This window comes from Haplochromis burtoni, unplaced genomic scaffold, assembly GCF_018398535.1.
Source record: "Haplochromis burtoni strain Fernald_Lab_line unplaced genomic scaffold, NCSU_Asbu1 Contig_463, whole genome shotgun sequence".
Taxonomy (NCBI): domain Eukaryota; kingdom Metazoa; phylum Chordata; class Actinopteri; order Cichliformes; family Cichlidae; genus Haplochromis; species Haplochromis burtoni.
In genome coordinates this window covers 151,063-175,514 of record NW_024582824.1, presented here as the reverse complement: position 1 = coordinate 175,514, position 24,452 = coordinate 151,063, and the positions used below count along the sequence as shown (strand labels likewise).

The 24,452-nt window shown below is 42.3% G+C and overlaps 1 protein-coding gene across 1 annotated transcript in view; it reads left to right on the top strand.

Moving 5' to 3' along the window:
• Nucleotides 1-24,452, top strand: part of exoc6b (exocyst complex component 6B) — a 106,354-nt gene that overhangs the window by 78,911 nt on the left and 2,991 nt on the right. Inside the window, exon 20 of the mRNA XM_005946348.3 lies at nucleotides 21,885-21,997. Within this exon, the coding sequence (XP_005946410.2) occupies nucleotides 21,885-21,997 (113 nt within the window). The remainder of the gene's footprint in view (nucleotides 1-21,884; nucleotides 21,998-24,452) is intronic.

Genomic DNA, 24,452 nt, shown 5'->3' with positions numbered 1-24,452 from the left:
AGTCAGGAAAGGGACTGCTGACAAGACCAGGGTGAACCGTGCACGTGTGTGTGTGTGTGTTAGGGTTGAGCAGCAATGACCGCACATGCAACAGGTTCACCTCTGACCTTTCAACTCCTCACCAGACTCAGACTGATGGGGAAAGAGGAGAGGACGAGCACGTAAGGAAGATGAATGTAAGGGGTGGTGGGAGAAAAGGCAGAGATGGCGAAAGTACAAAAATCTTAACAGAAAGGCGGAAATGAGGGGGAAAGTTGATGCGCAAGACTCGATGAGGAGGAGATGAATGAGTCCAAAGGAAGATGACGGGAGGAGATGGAAGTGGAAAAGAGAGAAAGCATTCTGGCCCGATTCTGAACTCACCGAGTGACAAAACGAGACATGAATGTGTGAAGAAAAAAAAAAAGTTGATGGAATGGAGCAAAAAAGCGAGGGATTGCAAGTGAAAGAGTGCAGTCAGGTGAAAGTGATACGGCGAGTCGAACGGACGGACAGGGTGGTCTCTCTCTCCACTGGTCTCTCCCCCTGTCTCTCTACCTCGCTCCCTCTCTCTCTCTCATCGGGAGGCTGACACTTCTCTTCATCCGTTTGACCGGTCACAGAAGGGGGGATGAATAGAGGAGTGGAGAGGGGTGAAAGAGCGAGATGAGCGGAGAAGAAAGGGGCCGAAGAGAGGATGAGCAGCAGACGGACATCTAAATGCTCGCCTGCCGATCTTTTGGAAGAACGAGCGTGCAGAGGCCGACACACAAACAAAAACAGCGATGCGAGCAGTTTGCACAAAATGCAGCAACACATTTGCTGGTAGTGGACATCCATGCGTGCAAACTTGGGTGTGGAAACGGGGGGGGGTGCTCTGAAACGTTGCTTTTGTTGGCCCTCTAAAAACTCTCAAATACAGCAAATAGTCCTCCGTGATGATGGCCAACAGCTTGAGAGTCTTGCCGTGTAACCACGCAAGCTCGTCCTGGTTTTCTTGCGGAAACCTTGTCCTATGTTTCGCCCATGTTTTGTGTCACTGATCTTATGAAGTTAAAACTTAATCTGCTGACTTTTTGTTGTGGAAATATTAACTTGATAAGCAGGTTATGTGGTTTTTAATGCTGTAAACATGATTCTGTGGTTCTGGACTCCTTTTTGAAACCTTAATTTTTTGTTTTGTTTTCTTAAAACCTTCGGGGGTTGGTGGAAGATCTCTGTAAAAGCTGGATCTCTAGTTACACAAAGTTATTTTCACCAGTTTCCAAGCCCGAAGGCCGCAAGTGCCTTCAAATCTATGGGGATTAAATCACCTTTGGCATGAAAACAACTAAAGAAGAAAAAAAGAGAGAAAATGCAAAATATGACTGCAGCTCTACTTTCGAGTGATTTAAAAAAATGTTGCATGCAATATGGATAGCAGTTAAAGGCAAAATGAGTTGGTGCTTACAGTCTTCCTACTTTAGTGCCAAACCTTTAGGTCATCCACCGGTTGTGAGGAGTAATTTCCCTCTCACTCTCTCTGTCTCTGATGGTCTCTTCTGCTTCTGCTCTTCCTCCACTTTCTCTAAATTTCTGCCTTAAAGCGTGATTGCTGGGCATCATGGGGGCTGATGTCTCAGACACAGAAGCACGCATACACACGGTTCACAATAAGTGCAATATAAGGTCAGCGGGATAAGTAGTGGTGCCAGGGAGGGGTGAGAATCTGCCGTCAGCCCCCCCCCCCAAAAAAAAAAAGACGCTTATCTAATGGAGCTGTGTCTCACACAGATTCTCTCCTTTTCCACAAACACTGAAAGTCTGCCGCATACACCTGTCCTGCCTCTTTGCTTCACACACATTTCTGCTCTTCCCCTCTTCCAACAGGTTCAGACCATAATAAAGCAGCCTGCGATCCTGTTGTGCTCGAGATAATGCAGCAAAAAGCGGCTGCTGCTCAGACGCGAGTGTAAGCTGTTATTTATCTGGGAACGGTCACTTAAGTGTGTGTATGTGTATGAGCGTGTGTTTCTCGGCCCCTGTCTCAACTTCCTGTCCTGTCTGTGGCCAGCTTTATCGGCGTGACAGCAGGTCAGGCGGTGGTCACGGCAGCAGGAGCTATTCACTGACCTGATTGGACGGGGTGGGGAGCGCTGGCTCTCTACTTCCGACCAATGGTCAAGTAGCGGTCAGAAATTGGGGGGGCGAGTCAAGGTGGCTCAAACTCTGATGAACGCAAACACACCATGAGCTCTCTCAGACTTTGATAAATAGCTTCACGCACGCAGTCACAGATGCAGACGCGCACACGCTGAAGTGCCTTTTGTATATATTTTGTTTTTAATATGCACATACAGTGGCCGCGCTGTGACCCGGTCAGGTCATTGTTCTGCGTTATCAGTCCCGACCTCTCCGTCAGTCTCCTCCGATATGACCTACATGTACACCCCTTCCTGTGTGTGAGAGAGTGCGGCTGCGGTCATTCTGTGGTCAAACCGAAAAACCCTCCAACAGCTCTCACCTTTCAACTGTTTCCTGTTGTTCGGGGGGAGGGTTCGGAGAGCTGCAGAGCGATGCTGTGAAGTCTCATTTTCCTGGATCTGCAAATTAGATTTTTCACAGCAGTTAAATCATCTTTTGAAGATCAGTCTGGGGGCGAAATTTGACTAATTGCATGCACATGCTCGCAAGCCTTTGTCACGTGTTCCAGTTTAACCCAGCAGTGGCTTTTTGGAGGTCGGGACATCTTCAGATTTACCTTTAGGTTTCCTTATTCACAGTTTGGGAGAAGCGGCTCCAGCTGACTAAAATATCTCAGATTTATATATTTATTTATTTTTATACTTTTAACATTTTGTTTCCTACCTCACTGTCTGCTTCTAGACTTTTAGACTAAAAACACCATGTTACCAGATACTTTTGTCCTTAATGACGACGCTTTAAAGTTAACTGAAACGGGTTAAAGTAACTTTTATGGACATGAAGAAATGTTGAGACTAATATAAAGAATAACAGCAAAAACAACAGAACTATCTAGTAAATTGACTAAAATGAAGAGGTTTCATGAGCTCTTCTAAATTTAGTGAACCTTTCTCAAAAATGTTACTCCTCTTGGTTTTTTCTTTAAGATCCTCTGAAGATATGTTTTATGACTTATTGTAATCTCATTTCATCATTCATAAAATCACTATATCTGCAGCAGCCCAAAGGAAATTTCACCTGAACTTAAACTTCCTTTATTATGAGAGAAGAGGTGTTACATCCAGCTTGGGTGTAGCTGCTGCTATGGATCGTGTGAGATGATTATCAGACCAAAAATACTGAAATGTACTATTTGATACATTTGCAACATCTAAAGCACCAATAAGGGAAGAGTAGATGAGCTGCAGTGGATTACATGTCAGTGTTGAAACCTTATTCCCTAACCTAACTTGTGGAGTTCAGTAACTCTGGAAATTGTGCAGCCTATGAGAATTTGGTCAGATAGCCTCTATTCAACCTGCATTCCACCTTCATAATTGAAAATCACACTATTTAAACACACAATGTCTCCTATGTCTCGCCACCATCCCCCTCCACTATCCTGGATACTACACCTTGTAAAGTGAAAAACACCGGATTGATTGAGTGATTTGATTTATATTTATTTGATTAATATTTCAGGTAAATCTACGTGTAGCATGCTAGGAACTCCAATTGTTTTACCTTAACACAGGACGTTTAGCTCAAACCTGCAGCATACACCTGGTCTTTGGGCCAGATTGAGGGCAGATCACATTCTTGTCATAGGCAAATCTCTCTGAAGTTTTCTTTTAACCAGACCAGGACCATCTTCTGTTAAGGGTCTGTGTTTTAGTCAGGCTACAACACAGAGTTCCTCTCAGGTAAATGCATGCTGTCTTTTGGAGCAGCTTTGGTAAAAATTTGTTATTAAATTCATTTAAAGGGACTCTGTCTGCATAGAAAAATGTGAAGGAATTGCAGTGCAGCGTTGTATCAAGACTCTATCAAAGTCTAATAAATGGACAAACCTCACATGAACTCCTGACCCAGGATTAACCTCTAAAAATAAGTGTGTGGACCCAAATTGACTTTAAGAAAGTGGCTGAGTTTGAATCGACCTTTTTGAAAAAGTGCCTGAATCTAAACTGAGCTCAGAGTGCAGCTAAAAGCTGCTGTTTTTCTAGCCTGTTTGTTTTGGAGTATTCTGTCTTTATTTGCTTTATCAGCGCACAGAGCAGCTCCCAGCAGGCCCCTCTTGACTTCAGCCTGCACTTGTTTATCGTCTCCCTGTTTCTCACTCACTCGTTCTTCCTCCTCCGTAACATCTAGTTACCCTCCGCCTGACCTCCTGCTCTCCCTCCTTTCCCTTGCTCCTCCAGTCCTGTAATATTCCCCCAATCATTCTTTTTGAGTTTTCTCTCGTCCCTCTCATTTACCTCCTCTCATTCTCTCTCTCTGGCTCTCTCTCCCCACTTCGTCTCTGTCCATGTATGTCTCTCGCTCGCCCTCTCTCCGTCTGTGCAGTGTCTAATTGACAGCGCAGACCCCTGGTTGAACCACCAGCACTCTTTTCTCATTTTTGTTTCTTTTCTTTTTTTCCTTTTCTCCAGCAGTCATTCCATTCGAGTCCTCTCACTTTTTTTAAAGCAGGTCACACAACTTCTCTAACACTCCTGACGAAGAACAAGGGAGGATGAATAGGTGAGAGAAAAGGTGGGGACAAGGACAAGATGAAAGATGAGAGGAAGGAGGGGACGGATCCTGAAAAGCTCGTTCTTTTAGGGTAGCTCAGAGTTCAGAAGCATAATTCATTTGGCAGACGTGTTCCCATTCCTCTTGCTATATTGTGTTGTTGAACTTGAGAGAGCTCTGCAGCACTGTCGCCTTACAGGAAGCAGGAAGATGCATGACATCTTCTTCTTGTGCTTCAGTGGGTTTCCTCCAGAAGTTCTGCTTTCTCCTGCCCATCTTGGTGGCCCTAGGAGGTCAAACGAACTTCAAGTTCAGAAGTGTAATTTATTAGTTGCAAAAGCACACAAAAGGCAACACAAGTTGAGTAAAACAAAAAGGAAGTAGGTCAAACACCGAAAGCACATTCAAAAAAACATAAAAAGCTCATAAAACACAACAGAAGTGACTTAGGGGAGACAATAACGCGATGGGACAGCTCCGGCAAACAACTAATAGCAAACATTTATGTACATTACAGAACACACGTTAGCTTGAATTATCACACTTCTTTCAAGTACAGTGGGGCAAAAAAGTATTTAGTCAGCCACCGATTGTGCAAGTTCCCCCACTTAAAATGATGACAGAGGTCAGTAATTTGCACCAGAGGTACACTTCAACTGTGAGAGACAGAATGTGAAAAAAAAATCCATGAATCCACATGGTAGGATTTGTAAAGAATTTATTCGTAAATCAGGGTGGAAAATAAGTATTTGGTCAATAACAAAAATACAACTCAATACTTTGTAACATAACCTTTGTTGGCAATAACAGAGGTCAAACGTTACTATAGGTCTTTACCAGGTTTGCACACACAGTAGCTGGTATTTTGGCCCTTTTTTTTTTTTTTTTTTTTCTTTTTTTTTTTCCTCCATGCAGATCTTCTCGAGAGCAGTGATGTTTTGGGGCTGTCGCCGAGCAACACGGACTTTCAACTCCCGCCACAGATTTTCTATGGGGTTGAGGTCTGGAGACTGGCTAGGCCACTCCAGGACTTTCAAATGCTTCTTACGGAGCCACTCCTTTGTTGCCCGGGCGGTGTGTTTTGGATCATTGTCATGTTGGAAGACCCAGCCTCGTTTCATCTTCAAAGTTCTCACTGATGGAAGGAGGTTTTGGCTCAAAATCTCACGATACATGGCCCCATTCATTCTGTCCTTAACACGGATCAGTCGTCCTGTCCCCTTGGCAGAAAAACAGCCCCATAGCATGATGTTTCCACCCCCATGCTTCACAGTAGGTATGGTGTTCTTGGGATGCAACTCAGTATTCTTCTTCCTCCAAACACGACGAGTTGAGTTTATACCAAAAAGTTCTACTTTGGTTTCATCTGACCACATGACATTCTCCCAATCCTCTGCTGTATCATCCATGTGCTCTCTGGCAAACTTCAGACGGGCCTGGACATGCACTGGCTTCAGCAGCGGAACACGTCTGGCACTGCGGGATTTGATTCCCTGCCGTTGTAGTGTGTTACTGATGGTGACCTTTGTTACTTTGGTCCCAGCTCTCTGCAGGTCATTCACCAGGTCCCCCCGTGTGGTTCTGGGATCTTTGCTCACCGTTCTCATGATCATTTTGACCCCACGGGATGAGATCTTGCGTGGAGCCCCAGATCGAGGGAGATTATCAGTGGTCTTGTATGTCTTCCATTTTCTGATGATTGCTCCCACAGTTGATTTTTTTCACACCAAGCTGCTTGCCTATTGTAGATTCACTCTTCCCAGTCTGGTGCAGGTCTACAATACTTTTCCTGGTGTCCTTCGAAAGCTCTTTGGTCTTGGCCATGGCGGAGTTTGGAGTCTGACTGTTTGAGGCTGTGGACAGGTGTCTTTTATACAGATGATGAGTTCAAACAGGTGCCATTCATACAGGTAACGAGTGGGGGACAGAAAAGCTTCTTACAGAAGACGTTACAGGTCTGTGAGAGCCAGAGATTTTCCTTGTTTGAGGTGACCAAATACTTATTTTCCACCCTAATTTACGAATAAATTCTTTACAAATCCTACCATGTGAATTCATGGATTTTTTTTTCACATTCTGTCTCTCACAGTTGAAGTGTACCTCTGGTGCAAATTACTGACCTCTGTCATCATTTTAAGTGGGGGAACTTGCACAATCGGTGGCTGACTAAATACTTTTTTGCCCCACTGTATGTCTCAGGCACGATGATATCCCCATATTGGTGTTCTTCCTACATCATCTTAATAATGCTGGTCCAGGATCAGCATTGAAAATGACCAAGCTGTCTGAGCATTCAGTTAGCATCCAAGAACTTGGCTAATGCTTTTAAAAATTGCCACTAGGAAACAACGTGAGTAGCCCAATTTTGGCTAACAGCAAACACAAATTGATAATATAGTTATTATATTGTATAAATTAATAAACACTTCAAATGCTTGCCATTTGTTACAGAAGAGTTTTTATGTCTTTTCTTTTTCCTCCACATTGAAACTCTGACATCACAACACTATGATTGGACAGTTGTTGTTGATCCTGGACCAACATGATGATGATGATGCAGGAACAATATCAACATGGGGATAATCAGTGTCTCGGTGCAATCCTTTGCTTGTCTCGATTTCTGTCACTTCTGTTGCATTTTATTCAGCTTCTTCTGTGTTTTGTGTGCTTTTGCAGCAGTTTTCTGTTCACTGGTCTGAAATTACATCAGGACGTGTCTGAACTGCAACCCTTTACTGACTGGCTTTTCTGTCTGCGCATGAAAGGTTTTTTTGTTTGTTTTTCTTTTTAAACAGTAGCTGGCTTTCCACAGCCATGGTTTTGCTTTTACTCCCAAGAACAAAGACCATCAGCCTAATACTCTGAGCCACAGCCTGCTGAGCCTCAGGAAGTAGAGCAGTTTGTCTACCAATCTGAATCTTGGTGATTTCTTGTGGTGTCTTCGGGCAAGATACTGAACCCCAAGCTTCCCCCAATGCATCCATTCCTCGTTTCCTCTAACGTAGATCCCTCTTGTTCATTCATTCCTTACCTCACCCCACCACTCCTGCTCGCCCTCCTTCTCCAGCCTGCTGGCTCACTGACCCAATAATGATTCTAGAAGGTTGTTTACGTTAACAATTTGTGTAATATACCTTAAAGTAAACATTATTTTTACCAGCTAATGACGGAAATGATTCAGTGAGTGGCTGAAATGCTGCAAGCACTAAGAAATGTTCTCGATTGCAAGCCACACACCCAGAGTTTAATGCTTCTGAACTTTCAGAAAGTACCATCCCCCTGAGCAGACCTTTATCCCTGCAGTGGCAGCACAGTGAGTCCATTCAGAGGGTTCTCGTCACTGGTAAAGGCTTGTGCAGTAAAAAAAGCAGCTTGTAGCATGACCAGGAAACAAAAAACTGCATTTCACAGTCATCCTCAACAGATCAGAGTATGTTTAGGAGCCAAAATCATATCCGGAAATGACCCACTGCTGTGTTTGTCTTTGTAGTGAGTATAAGGATATAAAACATTACTGAAACTGGTCTAAAAGAAACGGCTGTCTGAACAAACAGCGTGTTTAATGGTGAATTAAAAACATTTAATTCTGGTCACATTTTTCCCAGTACTTGTGACTCTTTGACACAAATACAGCAGTTGCATCATTCATGTGGTTTCTTTTATTTTTTTTATTATTGTAAAAATAATTTTTGTGTCTCCTTAAAAAAGAAAAACCTAAACATTGAATTCATTAACCTAAAAAACAAAGGCTTTTTTAAGGCTTGAGAAATTCTGAGACATTCAAAGTAATTTAAATAGTTTACCCAAAAGCCCCTGGCATTAATATCACCAAGCAGGTTTGCTGAACCATCAACACTCATTATGTTTTGCAACTGGGATCCCCAGAGCCAATGCACTGTTTCCTTTCTGCCTTCCTAGTGACGAAATGGGAAAATGTAGATTAGGGCCGTTCCACCCAACTAAAACCAGTATCAGGGAGTAGTATGTGAAGAATTAAGTTTTCCTCAAGGTGCCCCACATCCTGCACCTTCCAATGTTGATATAAAGATTTTCCCGTTGAATTTCATTAATTCAAGAAAATATCCATGTTTGTTCATCAAACAGCATGAAATGACAGGTAACTGTAGAGATTTCTTTCCAATAAAGGGAACAGGCTTACTGCCTTTCACCGTAGGCACCAATCGTGCTTTGTGACCCGTTTCTATGTCAGTGTTTAAAACAACAACAATCGGTGATTAGTTTTAGACACTGAACCCAGCCTGATTTGCATGCGTTTCGGATGATATGATCTACAGCAGGGAGTGCAGATTAGCCCATAACATTGCAAATCAACTTGTTGATGTTAACAACAATTCCTTTGTGTTAATGTTTATCCGGGGCCTCGACCAAACCACGAAACCAAGCAGTTGGCATCCAAATCCCTAATCACTGACGTTTCTTTTCCCCTTCAATTTTGATTATTGTGCAGTTGATGTTAAATTTCATTCAGAGTGACATGAAAAAAGAAGATCTTAAAAATCTCATTTTGCCTCCAGCTGTAAGAACCCTGGTTACCAATAGTAACCCACTTGCAGCTTCTCACTTGGCTACTAGTTTGGTTAGTGTCCGAAAAGTGGAAAATTCGTGGATTGATATTCGTCGTCATCGACTGCTTCCAGTCCAAGCATTCATTTACTTATATGAGTGTTGTAAGTATGCTAACATGAGCAGGCTGATAAAAATATACTTGTGTACATCAATCTTCTGTAAAATAAGCAGGTCAGAAAATCAATTTTATCCATTTGCTGTGGCTTCTGTTTATTATTCATTTACTGGCAAGAGCCAGGAATGGGTCACTGAGCAAATTTAAACCATATTCTATCTGAATATCAGTCAGATTCAAATCCTCCTGTATGGCATACATCTAGCATGATTAAAGTGCTTTTGAGCAAGCTTCTCTAGCACACTTCTGGCGTCTCTGTGTGCGTGTGGGGGAAGCATAAGATAGCTTCCCTCAGGGAGCGATAACGTATCAGGATTTTATCTGCACTTTGCTTCGTGCACATGGCGAGCAGTCGACCTGCAGTGGATAAATGAAGTACAGTGCGCACAGCGAAGCAGTATCACAGCGGAGGTTGTGCTGCGTTGTGGTCACTGGCAGCAGCGTGCTGTGGCTGTGGAAACAAAGCAGCAGGCAGATGTACAAAGATACAAGCTTTTGGTTTTAATTTAACTCCTGGCCCTGCAGTAAGAAAGTGAAATTAGTTCCCTGTTGCGAAGCGATAAACATCCAAGTGTGCTTCATTCCATTCATAGCTCGAGATTGAGCGATAGTGTTCGAGCTGGAGGGTACGGGGTTATGTGTAAGCAGTGATGGAGGGCCTTTCACATGCTGACATGAAGTTAGAAACAAACGTTGGTTGAATACGACAACAAAAAAGAAACCAAGAGGAAGAAGTTTCTGTTTGACACTTAAAAAAGTAAAAGTGGAGGTGCTAGTAGCTAGTCAGTATAACCTCTGCATATGACCTTTGACTTCTTACTTACAGAAGTCAAGAGCTGACTTAAGGGTTTTCCTGCAGATTGTCAGTGGGACTCTGTGGCAGATAAGATTGAGCACGCTGGTGTCTAAGCGGACTTTCTCACACTGCATGGGACATTGGTGCTAAACTCGTCAATAGATTTTCTCCCTGCAGCTTCTCACAGCTGCTTTTGTCTGTTTCAAATTATTTCAATGAAATCTTCTGGGGGCTTTAGGATTGTTTTTCAGACAAAACAACCAAATGAAGGACATCACCCTGGGCTCTGACGAATCAGAAGAAGCATTTTTCCTCCGAAATGATAATGAAAGTATATTATTTCCAGACTAAAAAAACCCAACCACGGCAGGATATTTGTATGTTTGTTGTTACATGGTTTGAATGTAAAACCTTTTATGTGTTTTTGATGATAGATCATTATTCACTTTAGAGCAAAAGAACAAAAAAAAAAAGGCTTCCAGCCATATTGGCTTCACAAATGTGATCATTTAGTGCTGTAATGCAGAACTGCCAGACTCCCAATCTATGGGTCATATGCAGGCTTATTTCAAGTCTGCCAAACTAATAAACCCACTGCACAAATGACAACTCTAAACGTATGTTTCTTTTAATGTAAATAATCACGTTTTAAAATGTTCACATTTAATGAACCATCCATTCACAAAACAGCCTAAGAGTTGTCTTAAGGTTTTAACCCTTAACAGCCTACTAGGAGTAACCCTTGAAGTGGTTTCTGTCATATTTCAGGCCTAGAATAAAATTAATGGGTTTGTGCTAGACGGTGAGGGGGGGTCTCTGCCTATTCAGGTACCCTTGGAAAAACCTGGAAACTATTCTAATGCTCTTCAAACCATCTCTTTATTTATATATACAGAGGTCTCAAAACACGTCATTAACGTTACTGGGGAGGTCGTCAAATGTTGTGTGCATGGTGTAAAGAGTTAAACACTTGTACGAAGGCACCTGGACTGGGACTTCTTTCAGGTTCATGAATTTAATTTCTCATTCTGGAGGCTTCTTCATGTCTAAAGATTGCTGAGCCCCTGTCACAGTAATGACCCACACCTCAATTCACACCATGTGGGTCACACGAGCCATCACAACGTTATTACAGGGTGGGGTCGATGACTCTCACCTTAAAAGGGACAACTGGCCTATTAATGCAGGTAATGCTGCTTTATATCCGAAAGTCGGATGCCAGAGCTGAGAGTGACATCACTCCCGATTTGAGCACATTCCAGTAATACAGCACTAAAAGCAAGGATTTGTTCTCCTCTTAGCAAGGTCACACACGTGACACAATAAAGAATTGTGCTTCATAATAAAAATGCTAAATGTAAAATCATTATAACAAAAAATACACAAAAGCAAGTTTAAGAAGATGAGGTTTGAGCTTGTTTGTATTTAGAAGAGGAAGAAAGTTTAAGAGTCTGGAGGCTGCTGCTGCAAAAGCTCTGCTTCCTTTAGTTCTCAGCCTCGTAGCTGCACGGCCAGCAGACCCTGATCACATGACCTTGTGGAATTAGCAACAGTGTGACACGAGAGTAACCTCGAAGCGACGCTCTGAATAACCTGCAAACGTTCTAGTGAGTTTGCTTAAACAAATGAACGATGGATTACAATAAATGCATGAATAACAATCTGCAGTTCAGAGGGAGACACAGTGGCACTTAACTTGGGAGTATTTCTTAAGTGACAAAAGCAAGAGACAACCAGAGATTGAACATGAGGATCGGTGCAAGCGTCACCAACAGTCAACCCAAAGGTTTCTGATCATGTGCATTGCTACCATCTCGGATTGTGGGGTCCGTGGGACCGCTTCCAAATTCTGCTCCACATCTCACCTTTAACCCTAAAATCTGGTGCAGAGTGGAAGCCAAAAATATGGATTGTGTCAGGAAGAAAGCAAGGAGCTGAAGGATGACAGACAGCTGCTGTTGTTTTTCATGCTGAAGGTAAAAACTGCTTTCTCAGACAGGACGACCACCGTGACGGGCAGGTGTCGAGATGCTCCCTCATTATTTTCCGGCTCAAATAGCCAGCATGTCCTCGCCTCCTTTTTCTCTTCTGTCTGACCTTAAACATACTCCGGACGCACAGACCTAACTGACAGGTGTGGGGGTGGTCTTTGTGTGCTGATGGTGACCTTTGAACTTTTAAGTGAAAAGAGGACTTAGCGATGAAGCTGGTGATGGACAGGTGTCAAAGGAAACGATTTAGCCTTGGAACAATTTGAAGCATTTTCTCTGCTTTGCTAACCTTTGACCTTTTAATCTGCTGAAAGTAAAATGTTAGATAACAAAAATCTTTCACTTTCTCCCACAAGCAGATAAGAGAGAGAGATTATATAGTGCTGTGAAAACGTAATTGGTTTGTTAATAATCAAATTGTTTTGGAAAGCTTAGTTTAATTTCACTAGCCACACTCAGGCCTACTTATTGCCCGAACTGTTGAATCAAGAAATTATTTAAGTAGAGCCTGTCTGATAAAGTGAAGCACGCTAAAAGATCGCAACACATCATGCCATGACCTAGAAAAACCAAAAGCCATTTTTAAGGCTTTGGGCCTCCAATGAACCACAGTGAGAGAAATTATCCACAAATGGAGAAAACGTGGAGCAGTGGTGAACCTTCCCAGAAGTGAAAACATCTTGATGATCCAAAAGAATTTTGGACAAATATTCTGTGGACAAGTTGTTGGAAAATTTGAGTCTAATCTAGTTTAATTCTAATATAAAACCAACGCAGCATTTCACAGATTGAACATCATACCAACAGTCAAACATGGTGGTGGTACTGTGATGGTCTGGGGCTGCTTTGTTGAATCAGGATGATGTGCTGTATTTGATAAAACCATGAATTCTACTCTGCACCAGAAAATCCTCAAGAAAAAGGTTCAACTATTAGTTTTTGTCCTGAAGCTCAAAGACACAAACTAATAGTTTAACCTTGGGTTATGCAGGAGGAACACACCAGCAAGTCCACCTCTGAAAGGCTAAAACAATTCAAATGAAGGAGAGGCCTAGTCCAAGACTAAAGTTTGACATCACAGTCATGCTCAAAAATCCTCCAATGTCTCTGAATTGAATGAAGAGTGGACCAAAATTCCTCACGATGATGAGTCGAAGGAAAAAACAGTTATCACAAATGCTTGATTGCTGTTCTTGCTGCCAAGGGTGGCACAACCAGTCATTCGGTTTAGAGAGCAAGTAGGTTTGGATAACTATTTCTCCTTTATAAATATAAACATCATTTAAAAACTGCATCTTGTATTTACTTGGGTTATCTTTGTAGATTATTAAAATGTGTTTGATCTGAAACACGTGTGACAAATATGCAAAGAGATATGAAATCTGGAAGAGACTAAATACTTTTTCCCAGCACTGTACGTGCAGCCTGGATGTTAATTCCACTTTATTCCTGTAACAGGGATCTCAACAGCGCCGCTCTTGCTTTTAACAGCACTTCACTGGGAATAAAGACAAGTGATCTCACATTGGGTGACTGACGCACGACGGATGAAGGCGGTAGATTTGGATTGTGGAGATGGACGGTGCCAAAAGGGCTGCTTTTCTTGATAAAAGCCTGGTGCACTTTCCCTGCTTTTAGCAACCTTTGACCTCTCGCCTGTCAAATTTTGAGGGGCACAGAGAGCTAATAGAGCTGTGAGACGAGTGTACAGGGAGAGGGAATAAGAGCACTGGAGCTTAAAGAGCAAGGGATGAAAAGTTAGAAAGCGTTACTTATTATCCAAGATGGTGCATTTTTATTCATTTTCCTCTCCCGTGTAAAGATGAATGATACTAAGTTCACACCGCTGGGTCACAAATTTGTTTTCTTCATAGCCGAAACATTACATAATCACAACCTAACTGTGTGTGTGTGAGTGTAAACATGATGAATTCTGGGTGACCCTGACGTTTGGCCATTAGCAACGGGAACACGGCAATTCCCCAACGGTCCCAAACAAATAAATCCTGCCCGCAGCCGGAATAACCATTAACAAGTCTGCTAAACACTGAAGAAGAGGAGGGGGAGGAGGGGAGCGTAGACAAATCTGCGGATGGTGAGGGGAATCGAGGAAAGATGTAAAGGGGGGAGTGTATGGGTCAAGTTAACTTGGGAGAAAGGGAGAAGGGAAAAGATGGGGATGGATGTGAGGAAGTTGAAGTAGCAAGTGAAAAGCTTGAGGAGGTAGAGAGGGCTGAAAGAAGGGGAGGAGAACACAGGGAGAGTGATGGGGAGAGTAAAAAGGTGGGTGAAGAATGGAAGTTGGGTTAAATGAGGAGGATGAAAGAGATGGAAGTGACAAAAGCTGGTGAGGACACGAAAAAGGAGGGATAACGAGGGAAAGAAAGGATGGAGGGCATGGAGTTTGTAGAAACAGAGAGAGAGAGAGAAAGGGGGAGGGGTGGAGAAAGAGGGAGGGAAGGGGGTTTGTGGGTGAGGGATTACGAGAAGTAAAAGAAGCCCATTAGCGGAGAAGAAATGAGAGAAAACAAACAAGAAATGTGAGGGCAACACATCACTGTTATTCTGCCCACCCCCTAGAAGAATAAGAGGAAGCAATAATCTGTGTGTGTGTGTGTGTGTGTGAGGAGACAGCAGCGATAGCGTGGGGGAGGTCACAGCGAGGTGAGAGAGGGAGAGCGAGACGGAGAGAGAAGTTCAGCTAGAGGTGAAGCGAGAGACCTGCCGTTTTCTGTGTGTGTGTTTCGGGTGAATCAAGGGTCAGGGTGTTTTTCTGTGTGTGTGTTGTGTGTGTGTCTGTGTCTGTGTGTGTGTGTGTGTTGTGTGTGTGTGTGTGTAGACTGCTTGCTCGGTGTGGTGGGTTTTGGTTTTTTTTTTGTTTTTTGGACAGCCCACGCTCCCCCCCACCCCCGTACACACTTTTTTTTCTTTCTCCGTCTCTTTTCCATTTTCATCAGTCTTATCTGCCTCCTCCTCCTGTTGTCCTCCCTTCTTGTTGAACTTCTCCTACTGTTCGTGCCCTCCACTCCTCACTCCTGTGTCACCCCCCTAATCGATGTTTGGGTTAGACTTTTTTTTTTCCTTGGTGCAAATTTGCAAAGAAAAGTGACGTATAAATAAAGTTTGTCATCCAAACTGAGGTTCACTCATAAACTTTCCCTGCTGCCCTGATTTCTTCCTTTTCTTAATTTTTATCCCTTTTGTCCCACATTACTGCTCTTAATTTTACTCAGATCAGCACCTGAGGTACCAAAGTTGAAGACAAATAGCCGTAATTTTACGCTGCACCCAAATGCTGCCCTTCCTCACATGAGATGTTTTGCCCAAAAAAAAGACACAGCTGTTAATGTTACGATGAAGCTAAAGGTTTGTTTTTGCAGCAGTTTTTTCCATCTTGTCTGTGACGCTCCTACTCCATACTAATTTTTTCTGTTGCATTTAAAAGAATAAGAGTGGAAAACTAGCAGACTGAAAAATGAAGATTGAGTTTTACTTTTATAGCACCAGATAACAACTATAGTTGCCTCAAGGTGCTTTATATTTTAAGAAAAAGACACTAAAATAGAGAGAAAACCCCAACAGTAAGATGACTCCCTATGAGCAAGCACTTGGTGATAGTAGGAAGGAAAAACTCCCCTTTAACAGGAAGAAACCTGCGGCTTGGGGAGGGTCTTTACCTTACAGTATACATTTGCCAACTAGCCCACAGTGTCATTGCTTTTAGGTCGATCCCTCATCATGTCAGGTTTCAAACACGCCTGCATGGCTGCAGTAAAAACCCTGAACTCAAAGTTTGAAGGGTTGAAGGGACTTTGCTAACCAATGTGGGATCTTGTGTATGGTCTGTGGTCCTGTTCTTCTCTCCTTCCTAGTCTTTGTCCTCCTCACTGCTTTTTTCTTTCTCTTGTCCTCTGCAATCCTCATGCCTAACAGGAAATTTTGTGCAGGTTTATTTTCCTTTTATCTCTGATACAAAAAAAGAAAGTGGGTGGGAGAAGAAAGCAAGAGATAAAGGAAGACTGATGCGCAGAGCATGATTGCAGAGTGAAGACAGTGATTTGCTGTCAGATAAAATGAAAATCTCACGAATCTCAGCCAGCAGCGTATCCATCTATGGATGCATGGTGGCGTGTGTCTTCTTTGCTGTGTGTGTGTGTGGGGGGGGCGTTACTTCCTGTAAACAGGCAGCTAAAGTATGTGTTTATCCCACATGCTTTTACCTTGTATGTTCCTCAGAAACAAGTACAGATGTGCTGTGTCTTTGAGCACAAAGCCCATCCTCCAACACCTTCAACAATAACTTTGAACCCAAAAAAAAGCCTTTTAAACATCTGCGTTAAAGTGAAGAATAGTGCGCATGTGGTCCCCACAAATACAGACGTACAAGCAGTGCAGACATACATACACAAAGCAAGGTGCGTGTGCACAAATAACTTCCTGCACACAAGCAGATGGAAACATCCTGACAAACAATATTATATAATACTGAGACAGTTTATGTGAACACTGTGCACACACTTGTATCGGCACCTAATCATCAAATAATATTTGTGCTTTAACCGCCCTCACGTGTGTGTGTGTGTGTGTGTGTGTGTTTGTTTATATGGGAGGATTAGCAGGTCAAACCTCGGCCGTGCAAGGGTGAACTCGGGGACAAAGTAGAGAGAGCTGAGCGCAGAAGTGAAAAGGCCAGAGGGTGGAAGGAAAGGAGCAGAAAGCAGCGATAGGAGACGTTGGGAGGGGGTCAAAGGAGGGAGGAAAGGAAGGGGGGAGTCCAACGGAATCACTTGTCTTGCGAAGCCAGGTTGAACCATTTGAGAAAATATTTAGGATGTTTCCTGTTTTCAGGAATAACTCTGAAGAGGTGAAGTCAGGTAGAAGCCATGACCTTTAAAAAATACAGATAAAGATGCAGCTTCAAGGACTACTTTCACTTACATATGACGTGAAATAATAACAATAATAACTTTTTTATGGCATTTTCAAAGCACAGTGACAAAGTGCTTCATATTTTGATAAAGTCTCACGTTCTATGGCACAAAATAAAGGGGAACACTTAAAGAAAGGCTAATCAATAAAACAGATAAATCATATACCTGTTTGTGTTGTACTATAAAAAATTTCAATAAAAAAAAATATATAAAAAAGAAAAAATCATATACCTGACAGGCTGTGGAAGAGAATAAACATTTATATTAAAACAATCAGTTTTGGTGGTTAGTTCAGACTGGTATGACTTCTTGGTACCTGCTGGTGGGCAACTCCTCCTGATCCAGTTAGTTTATAGCTGTTTAATAGCTCGGTGGCACACCCAGGCATGTTAAAGTTAAAGCAAAACTTCAATTTGTGCTCACAAAATTCACTATAATTTAATAATAATAATGAAGCAAATGTGTTTCGCTTTAGTTTGTCAGCTTGGTCATCACAGCCCGCCTCATGATGTTTTGGTGTATTTCGTGATTCACTCTCAAGGTGTTTACACGATTGTGAGCTTCATAAAGTGCTGTCAGCTTTTCTGGTCTGTACTTCTAAAAAAAATATGCTCCATTAAAAATAATTAGGAAAACAAAGTAATAATGAAACCGAAAAAAAACAAACCACAGAGTGTTTTTAAATAATAAAAACTGAACTGAACCTGCTCTGGAAATAAAGGTGGCGCGAATTCAAAATAAGACAAAAGCAATGCTTAATTGGAAAGTAAATACACTGTAATAACTCAGTAATCCCACAGTAAATTCTGGGTCTTTATGAAAGGAAACTTCCACGTGTCTAAAGCACGAGCGGCTGTGGCTCAGGAGGCAGAGAGGCTCGTCCAGTAATTGGAAAATCACTGATTCAATCCAGTCCGTATGTTGAAGTGTCCTTGGCCAAGATAGTTTTAAGTCTGTGTGTCAAAGGTAAAGCGCTGTATGAATGCATGTGGAATCGTGGCTTATGGTGGTCTGTAAGGCCATCTATTTTACTACTGACTGAAGCAGGCACTGTTCAGCTGGTCTTGTCTGTATTGGTTTGATTGTATGAGTTCAGTTCCCAGATAAAGAAGTAACTGAACACCCAGTAAATTCTTGTTTCATTTGGGCCGTTTTATCACATCGCAGAGATGTAGCAACTTGTTACATCATCCACTGATTTTTGAGTCAGCAAGTTCATCGACTGGTCTGGTGTTAAATACTGTACAGACATGTCCAAGACAGGTCAGTCAGAGTGTTGTAATGTTTGGAAGTTGCTGACCACGAATGCTCTGCAGTTACACGAGTTATTTTATTAATGTACAACAGCAGTTACCTGTCGATTCAAAGGTGTTACAACACCACCAGTCCCTTACCAGGGCCACGCCCCTTTCCTTCTCAGTCAGCGATGTTAAAGAACGAGTGGTGACGTAAATAGATGTCAGCAGCTCAGTGTGGTTCTGCAGGACTTTGATACAGACGATTATTGTTGACGATTGTCGGCTATGTCAGCTATGCCAGCTCTGCACAGGCATGGAGATGCTAGCCTGGAGAAAGGCACAGTCTACTGCTGTTAGCACTGTTTATATTAGCAACACAAGCTGCTAGCACCGCAGCAGCCATCAATACTTAGGTGTGTTTGGATTGCGTGGGCAAGAATCTAAGACCTATTTCTTCCTGACCACCTCCTCTTTGTCTGGGTGGACACAAAGGCGTTCCCAAACCAGCCCAGAGACATAAACTCTGCAGCATCTTGGGTCTGCTCCAGGGCTTTTTGTAGGACAGAGTCTGGAGAGATCCAGAGAGTTTGACAGCCTCGGGTTCTTTGATATCTTTCTTAAATCCACTGTCCTGCTGCAGGAGGCTGCTGCCATCGAGGAGTGCATGGGGGAAGGGTTCTAAGTCTCCAGCAGAGGTTAGCTAGGCGGTTCATGTCAAAAATAACAAACAGCAGCGCTATATGAAGTCACCGCACAGTTCAGTGGTACAAAACCAAGTTGCTAAGTGTGTGAAATCTAATGGCGTTAAACTCAGTGGAAGACTGAAAGCACATCCATGACAGCTCGACATTCTGATTATACAAACACAAAAATGCGTGTTGGATTGAATAAATAGTGTCTCTCTGACTTGAGTATAAAGAAGAATTAAGAAAAGATAAAGGACCCTCCAGGGAACTTGTAAAAATCAATCCTATGTACAATAGGGACTAACTGGATGATTAACGATTCCATGCAGGAGTTTCTGTGAGGTGAAGCACAGTTTTCGTAAACGTCAGGACCATAGTTACAGATGTGAACGCTGAGAAAGCAGCAGTACAAGCCAGTGACTTTCACAGATTTTTCACTTCACTTAATTTCTCTCGTGTCCTCTGTCATCCGTTCTGTTTTCCCCGGTCGCCTGCCGGGGCACCTTCATCAGCTAACTCCGGTCTATCCCCTTCTCTTAGTCTTATCTATCCATCTTCATCTGCCCTTCCTTTACCCTCTCCCTCTTTCTGTAAGCGCTGTTATCCATTCCTCTCCATCTGTGTCTCCTTCCATCTTTACTCTCCCTCATTTTCTCTCCACTCTTCCTCACATGTGGTTTTGCTCTCCATCCCTCTGTACTCCATTCCTCCACCTCCTCCTCTTCTTCTCTCATCCCTTGCTCACATATGGTTTCTCTCTCTGGATCTGTGTTTGGTGTTACCCAGAGTTCACTGGGGCTCCTGCTCATATGTGTGTGTGTTTTACAGACAGAGATAGAGAGACGGCGTGTGTGAATGTCTGCAGGCTTACGGGTCTGCCTGCCTGGGCCGGGTGTGTGTGGTTAGTGCATGGCAATGTATGTGTGGTGTGTGTGTGTGTGTGTGTCTGTGTGGTGTGTGTGTGGTGTGTCGTGTGTAGTGGTGTGTGTTGTGTGTGTGTGTGTGTGTGTGTGTGTGTGTTAGGTAGAGTTCAGCAGGGCAGCGGCAGGTTATGCAACTGTTTGAAATGTGGGCCATTCCGAAGAAGACTCAACCTCTCCAGCTTGTTGCTTTTCTTTCCTTTCCCTTGACCCGTTTGCCGTTTACTTTCTTGGCGTTGTTGCTTTTATTTACCTAAATGTAAAAATGTCTCCATGTGGGGAACTTAAAGGTTTCTTGAGACGATTTGGTCATTTTTTTTAAGTGCTGAAAACATAAACATCCGCATTAAGTTGGCACAAGCTGCAAGTGCCAGAACTTAATACTATTTCCTTTGGAGTTACCCGGACTTCACAAGTGGTTACTCATATAACATGCGGACTGATCTTCATCACAAGTGGCACTTGTAAGCAAGCATAATCTGACTAAAGCAGTAACCCACAAACAAATGTGCTTTTAATGTTCTTATTAATCACACTGAGTAATAACTCACAGTGCAGTCTGGACGCAAACAGCAACATCATGAGGTTTCCTGTGGCACCTAAAGGGAGCTGGACGGCAGCGGGAATTTTTGACCATTTCTCTGTTGGTCTCTTCGGTTCATCGCGGTTTTTGAGCAGTCTTCAGAGGGGTGTACTACCCAGCGGGATTAACGGGTTCACCGTCATCTGTGGGTTTCTAGGTTTTGTTGAACCATAACAGAGGAGCTCCAAACATGATTTCACCAGCATGGTAGAATCATGGGATGAGGGTCTAGTGTGCTAATGTGGAGTTAGTGTGCAGTGCTCTGTTTTTAGTGTCACATATGTAGATTCTTTTCACTAAATATAAAGATATATGAGATATAAAATGTGAAGGAGGCAGAAATTTTGTACTCAAAACTGTTTTCATAAGTTTTACAGCTTTTCCTGCTAATAAAGACCTCACCTTATAGCTGTTAATATGCCATGAATAATTATACATAATAATACATAAATCATTAAATGAAAGACATTTAATGATTTATGTTTTCAAATTATAGTTTCTTCTATAGAAGTTAGTTTTCTAGTACAGATTCAATAACAATAGGACTTACTGTGATATAACAAAAACATTTTTACAGGACAGTCGGGGCAGCATAGAGCAGCATTTCTACATTATGTAGAAAAACAGAGGCGTACTGTTGAAACTGCACTTCTTTTTCATATATTAACACTTCCCAGGTATTTAATATGTCTTAATAATCTGTAATCTTTACACTGACACCAAGCAGAATTTCACTGATCCAACCCACTACTTTAAATGAAATCGACACCTCTGAGCTTTGTAAAGTTTTTGAAAGTTGCGATTGAAACGTGATCGCACCTGCCAACCTTTTTCGAGGAGAGCACAGTTGGTGTGATTTTCACAGCGAGCTGCACCTCTATTACTTACACTCCCAATCCTGTATTTCTGAGCATACCTTAGGAATCACTCATGTCTGATATACTAACCTAGTGGCATAGATGCGACAGCAAGGTCGTGATGAACGTGATTATCACTGCTGTGAGTGAGGGGGTGGTGTGGGGGTGCCAAGCTGAGCAAAGAAGGCCAGAAAAGCTGTGATAAATGTGGTTATGGAAGCGCCACACATCTGTTCACAAGACAAACCTTTGGCTCTGAATCCATCTGAGTACATCGTAGTTGTATAAAACACCACATATTTATCTTCAGAGCTGCTACAGGTTCATGTTTCCCTGGTTTTTGAAGTGGGCACCAGCTGTTACGCAACATGTTGGTGGGTTAGTGAGTGAATCAGTGATCTGCTGGTGTTTATTTCATCACTGCTTAATGGATAATTTATCATCTCCAAAATCTGAGATCTTCCTATGAGTAAAACAGAAACACTCCCTAAATCTCACGTTCTTCCTCTGACTTTTTCTTCTAGTTACTGGATTTGTTCACCCAGTGGGATTGGTCAACCTACCTGGCTGATTACGGCAAACCCACCTGCAAATACCTGAGAGTCAACCCACACACTGCACTGGCACTGCTGGAGAAGTGAGTAGTGATTCATCATTCTGGGATTCACACATTACTGTTAATCTATTGTTCTGTTGCCTCATTGTTTGGATGACTCAAATCCTTGTTTTGCCATTAACTGACCAAACAGTTTCTGAATCCAGCTTCTTAAATGTGAGAGTTTCCTTGTTTTCTCAGCTTTATACTACTGTTAATTTCATGTTAATTAATCTCACAAAAAAAGTTGAAGCCCCCACTTTAAGTTTTATGAATTTTCATAAACTTCTTTCTATTGATAAAACGTCAACATTTTGGTTAGTTCCCCCCCACACATAAAAATTTAAACCCTGCCTGGCTCAAATTTGGCTGATTTCCTTATCAAGGTCTGCATCACATCCAGCATGTTTGCAGTTGTAGATCAGTGGAGATCCCACTCTGAGCTTGAGCGCTTGTGATGTGTGCTGGATCCCCTTCAGTGTCCCAGCACAGTTTTATTTTAGGGGAGAGGATTAAGTTTCTTGGAGCCAAATCTGGATTGTGCCTCAGACAACTCCATGTTCTACAACAGTCTGATCCAATTGTTTATTTTATATATTTATTTTTATTGTATTTTTTTTGTAGTTCGCAAACCTAAAAGTGTCTAAAAAGAAAGAAAAATAATTTCTGACCCTATACCCCCAACATCAGGCTTGGACATTTTGGACTCTTCCATTGAGATTCATTTGTGGTATTTCATAGTGAAACCTAGTTCTCACCACCAGCCCTTGTCCTTGATATACAAGTATTAAAGTCAGGTTGATTTTACACAGAAGTTGATGTTTGTCCGGTTACAGATGTACATGTGTTGGGAATGGGATCAGACAGCAGTGAAAGTTGCACAAGGAGATGACCTGGAAGGGCAAACTGTTGATTTTGCCCCCTTCCTGATTTCTTAGACTGATGTTTTTGTTTGCATTTTTGTAACACTTCCATTTTTCAGATCATCCAACAAATGTCAACATTAGGCAAAGATAACCCATTACAAAAATACAAAATGCAGTTTTTAAATGATGATTTCATATATTAAGGAAAAAATTCTATCCAGATCTACCTGACCCTGTTTGAATACGTCAACTTTGAGCACCCACATGTTTTGGAAAGCTGAGTTTAGTTTCACACACCCACGCCGAATTACTGCAAGAACTGTTGAATAGAGAAATCACTTAAATACAACCTGTCTGACGAAGTGAATTGTATTAAAAGATGTCAAACACCAACACATCACGCCATGACGATCTAAAGAAACAGCTGAAAAACAAAGTCATTGATGTCTGTTAGTCTGGAAAGGGATACAAAGCTACTTCAAGGCTTTGGGATTTCAGGGAATGATGGTGAACCTTCCCAAGAACACAACGACGACTCATCCATGAGATCACAAAAGAACCCAGAGCAACGTCTAAAGAACTGCATGATTCAACAATCAGAAAGAGACTGGAGGAAAGTTCCAAAGAGAAAATCACTGCTGACCACAAAGAACATAAAGAGTCGTCTCACATTTGCCAAAAAACAAGACCTTTGAGAAAGTATTCTGTGGACTGACGAGACAAACTTTTTGTAAGGTTAGAGTCCGGTTACGTGTGGTGTAACACAGTATTTCATAAACATCATACCGGCAGTCATACATGGTGGTGGTACTGTGAAGGCCTGGGCTGCTTTGCTGCTTCAGGACATTTTGCTGTAATTGATGGAACCACGATGTCTGCTTGATGTACCAGAAAATCCTGAAGGAGAATGTCCAACCATCAGTTTGTGTCCTGAATCTCAGGCTCACGTGGGTTATGCAATAGAACAAGGATCCAAAACACATCAGCGAGTCCACCTCTGAGAGGCTCAAACAAAATGAAGAAGAGGCCCGGTCAAAGTTTGGACTTACGTGAGATTTAGATGCTTTGCTGTGACTTAAAACAGGATGTTCATACTCAAACTCCCTCGATCTTTCTGAATTAAAACAATTCTGCAATGAAGAGTGGACCAAAATTCCTCCACAGAGAAGAGACGCATTGACAATTAACACAAATGCTTGATTGTGCTGGCCCTGGCAGCAACAACTCTAGTCAGTTATTAGATTTAGGGGAACAATGACTTTCTCACAACCCATGTAGGTTTGGATAACGTTTTCCTTTAATAAACTAAATCATCATTTAAAATTGCATTTTGCATTTACTGTGGTTATCTTCTCTAATGACCTGAAATATTCAAGTATGACAAACATGCAATATAAATTGGAAATGAGGAAGTGGGCAAAAACAATGTATGTTAATGGATGGGTTTGGGGTTTGTGGGTTATGCAGAGCTCCTTTAATGAGAAAGCCAACATCAGATCAGTGGAAATCCAGCAGCATTCCTACATCAAATCTCATTTGAACTTTTGAACTTCATCCACCTTTTCCTCCATCTGCTCTTTTCTGTCTCCTGTCCTCCTTCATGTTCTTGACAGGTTGTTTAAGCCGTGAGT